General features: G+C 41.0%; 1 protein-coding gene across 1 annotated transcript; it reads right to left on the reverse strand.

Annotated features, from left to right (window-relative positions):
* Positions 1-955: 955 nt before the first annotated feature.
* LOC112955494 (potassium channel subfamily K member 10-like) lies at positions 956-3,113 on the reverse strand. Its single transcript, XM_026048817.1, has 2 exons — positions 3,081-3,113; positions 956-2,624 (listed from the first exon to the last, which is right to left on the reverse strand). Exons 1-2 carry the CDS (start codon positions 3,111-3,113, stop codon positions 2,001-2,003), a joined length of 657 nt encoding a protein of 218 aa, XP_025904602.1. The 3' UTR covers positions 956-2,000.
* Positions 3,114-4,238: the final 1,125 nt, after the last annotated feature.

The following is a 4,238-nucleotide window of genomic DNA, read 5'->3' on the forward strand; positions in this document are numbered from 1 at the left end:
GACAATGAAATTAGAAGGATGATGGGAAATTTCAAGTGAAGTGAATCCACAGACAGAACATACTAAGAGCTGCTCTTGTCCTTACCCACTCCTACAAACTGTGCAGAGGCAAGTAGTTATGCATATATGCATATACACACTTTTTTTGTGCACCACCACACATGTATTCATGGCCATGGAAATCAGGTATTCCAGTGACCAGACAGATTTTGAGCTGGCTCATTGCATAAGAAATCAATGAAACGTGCATTTCTGTGTATGCAAGTATGGGCATGCAATCTCAAAAGTCTGTGGCTGTATCACCTGTGAGTGTGTGGATGTTTGACTCTCTTGTCAGTCTCAGAATATCTCTGCCATCTATGTATATGTTTACTTTATCTGCAAGGCTACAGCTCAAATTGCAAGACTATTTAGAATTTTCTGAGGGTGCAGGGGAAGTATCACTGGTGCAATCATGTTTCCAGCATGCAAGATCTTCTATCTGCAACAGCAAATGCAGTAGCTTACAGACTGAGGGCACCAAAACTTAATGTTGCTTGCAGTATTCATTATTTCACAGCCTTTTCTTTGAATATTTTCTGTGAAGTCTAGGGACATAAATGTTTCTTATATCCCGATGTCCATACACCATCAAAGATTTTTTTTTAAAAAAAGCCCACATTTTGGCTATATTTCACATTAGTCTTGAAATGCACAAAGCTCATGTTTAGATTTTACCAAGGAAAGAGATAGCAAATGCCAAAAACAAAGGTAGTACCTGAAGTAAAATAAAACAATTAAAAATACCTGTTTAAAAAGTTACAAAATATGACAGCATTAATGGCACTTAAAGCTATAAGCACTTAAAAGATTACTACCATATTTTTCTCAACTTCTTTTTCCTAAATTTCCGTTTGGAGATAATGACTGCAGCTCATGTTTAACCAAATCCAGCAATAGGGGCATAGAGCCCTGAGATCATATGGTTGCCCTAACCCTCATTTGGATATATATATATGCTCTTATGACTCTTTTTAAAAAAATTTGATTGAGCTGCAGAGAACAGCAGTTTGCTGACATGCAAAAGCTATAGCTTTTCTTCTGTTTTCATGGTCTTACAACATTAAAATTGAAGTTCTTTCAGTGGTAGAAATTATGAATCAGAAATTCATTTAAAAAAAAAACAGTTGGCCCACTGTTTAATACACTTAGCCAAATATTATTAAATTAATATTTTTCTTCTTTTAAACAACACGTCATGAAATGTTGCCTTTTCTTCATATGTACTTTCTTGCATTGAGTTTACACTGAATATTTCCTACAAGAGAAAAAAATCCATGTTCTTTTATTTTATTCTTTACTGATTATGATAAATACCCACAGAGTTTCTTTTGTTTTTAATGGAAAGAGCAATCCAACCCTTAAATACATCTGTGTTGGTTTTTCAAACCAGCATTTAGCTGGTGGCTGTGTCCGCAGACATTCTTATGGAGTTTAGAAAGATAATGCATCAGATTTAAAAATGAAAAGAAAAAATCTAGCCTGGATCACGTGCCAAAAACGTAAACTAAACCTTACTGAAAGTTTCTAGTTAATTCCAAACATTTCTCCTCTTTATAATCACCAGGGAAAGGCTTAATGTACATACTCCATTTAAAAGATATGATCATTTCCATTCTTTTGAAAGGTTCTTCTTACATAGCTGCCCTTTGTCTAATGTCATGCGATGGTGGCAGCATTCTGGTGGTACTGCCGTGGTTCAGGCTTTTCCTTTGTGTCTTACCCTGGTAATTTTATACAGGCTGAAATTTCCATGTGCGTAGCTTTCTTTTGCCATTCTGCAGTGCTGTGTTCCTGATTTGTTTTGGCAGAGCAAGCTTGAGTCTTTATGGCACAGTGAAATATTCTTCGATGCTATGTAATTCAGACTGAATAAGGAGTCTGTATAAGGCACGTGTCTCAATATATATATGTATATAAAAACACTAGCATTGTTTATTCAAGTCAAGCATCTCTTAAATTTAATTTCTGTCTTCAAGTAATGCTTTGTTTTCATGTTCCCTTTCTTTGGTTTCTGTGGGGATCATTCCATTTTCCAGGTCCGAGTGCTGCTGGATGCAGTTGGTTAGGACTGCAGTGCTGGAAGAGTTCTCAGAATTACACATCTTCTCTGTTTCTTCTTCCTTTTTTTCTTCATCCAAGGAGTAGTTTCGGAAGGTCTCATAGATTTTACGCACATCCTCAGGGATGGTCTTTTTGAGATCTTTGTTTTTCCTTTTGGTCATCTTGGCAGATGATCCAAACTTGTTAATGATGTTGTCCTCAGATGCCCCCTGCCCATGCTTGTTGAGTTGATCCGACCCTTTAAGGCGCAGGTTGTTAGGCCTGTTGTTGATGCTTTCCTGAGACGAGGCCTTGAAGCGCCCCGTTTCCAAGGCAGTAAAGACAGAGCGCTTCTCTGGGGAGAGCATGTCTAGGGAGTGGGCCCTCTGGTCCAGGCCCAGGCGCCTGCGCTCCATGCTGCGGATGGTAGCTGCCCGCTGAAGTTTGTCGTGGATCTCCACGCTGAGCCGCCTCCGCGTCTCTCTGAACTCAGCTGTTACGTTCGCTTTCCACTCAGCAGCATGGGCTTTTATTTCTCCAACCTGTACAACAACAACAAGAGAAACAAAGCAAAAACCAAAAGAGGAAAATGAAGTGGCATTCTTCACTGTATTACAGTAGCACAAGCACTTTCCTGTCTGGCAGAGAACTGGAGAGGAATGCAAGAGCTCCCACACGCACATCTAGGCCCAAGCTTCAGCAGCACACTGGTTTTACTCAAGCCAGCTCCTTCCTCACGGACTAGTGACTGTCTAATGGCTCATGTAGCATACGGTTGACTTGGCTGCCTCTTTCACATTTTGCCACCCCACACATTTTAAAGCTATGCTACAAGATGGCAACTTTTCATGCTGATCCTCTCCCTGATTAAGACAAGAATAAATTTGCTGATTTATGTCAGTGGTAGATGTTCTGGACATTCTGTGGGCAGAAGTGACCACACTTGCCAATACGCTTCAGAACAATCCCCAGTGTAGCCATATAGTTCTTGTTCTCACCCATTTCTCATGGTTGGAGCTCTTCAGACCCATGGTAGGGGGCCACAAAGCAATTAATATCCATAGTCAGGAATATCTATTACATAATTTCAATATCCAAAATGGCCAGTTACCATCCACGCAAGGGTCCCTTGTCAGAAAGGAAGCACGTGTAACTCTCTTTAGTGGAGGTTTCCTTTGCATATCTGTCCAAATACCACCCCCTCAAGCCAGCAGTAAGAGCACTGCTACCCAAAGAGGACTTTTCAAAACATATCCGTATTCTGTGTGGGTGTCATGTCCTTAAATGTCTCACTGTTCTGTTTTTTTCTTTTCACTCTTTTGTACCTGAGAGTAGAATAATGATGAAGAACAAAGCACTGACATGTCTGCTCTATAGAACAAATATTTCTTATGAGCGGTGGAAAAAAAAAAAAAAAAGAAAAAAGAAAGAAAATAAATTACCAGGCAATATCTCAGCCAACTCAGGCTTTTTTCAAAATTCAGCTAAGGGAGAAGAGATTCAAGGGTACAGTCTCTGCAGCAGTCTACCAAGGTCAAAACTTTGCTCAAGCTGCTGTAGCAAGAGCTCAATTTCTATACCTCACAGTTCCCAAGGGAGTGATCTTTGCTTCCTTAGGCCAGACAAGCAGGTTTCCATTTATAACTGGATTAATTGCAAAAGCTAGCATCACATCCCCACCATGAGGGCTCCAAGTTCCAACCGGTAGGCACCACAGCCAGGCAGGATAGCTGCCCTGCTGATCAGCAGCAGCCCCCTGTGAAGATCCCTTTACAATGGATACCTTGGGCCTCAGGTGAGTCAGCTAACTTCATAAATAATAAATAGCATTGCCCCTCTGCCAGACCTTGGCTATATCTGCTCTTGGCTAAACCTGCCGTTAGTTTTACTTGGAATTCAGGAGGAGATTGCATAAAAATTTGAAATTATGTTAACCACTTAAGAGTCTTCAGCTCATGGCTCATGGCAGTTACCTTTCATTTTTCACTCTGATTTTGGGTGAAAGAAATTAGGAATACTGTTCTCAGTTCATGGAGGGCATGATCTCGAAGGGAAGGGCTCTGGAGCGGACGCTCGYGCCGGAGCTCCTTGTCTAGAGACGAGCCACTGCGGCCCAAAGCCGCCGAGCGAGAGAACGCAGGCAGCGAGCAGCGCGA

This window comes from Nothoprocta perdicaria, unplaced genomic scaffold (assembly GCF_003342845.1).
Source record: "Nothoprocta perdicaria isolate Ctin4 unplaced genomic scaffold, notPer1 scaffold_573, whole genome shotgun sequence".
Lineage (NCBI taxonomy): Eukaryota > Metazoa > Chordata > Aves > Tinamiformes > Tinamidae > Nothoprocta > Nothoprocta perdicaria.

Coding starts and splice junctions, on each gene's coding strand:
- LOC112955494 (XM_026048817.1), bottom strand. CDS start 3,113: ATGGGTCTGAAGAGCTCCAACCATGAGAAATGG. Junction 2,625..3,080: donor GCTCCAACCATGAGAAATGG/GTGAGAACAAGA, acceptor GTTGTTGTACAG/GTTGGAGAAATAAAAGCCCA.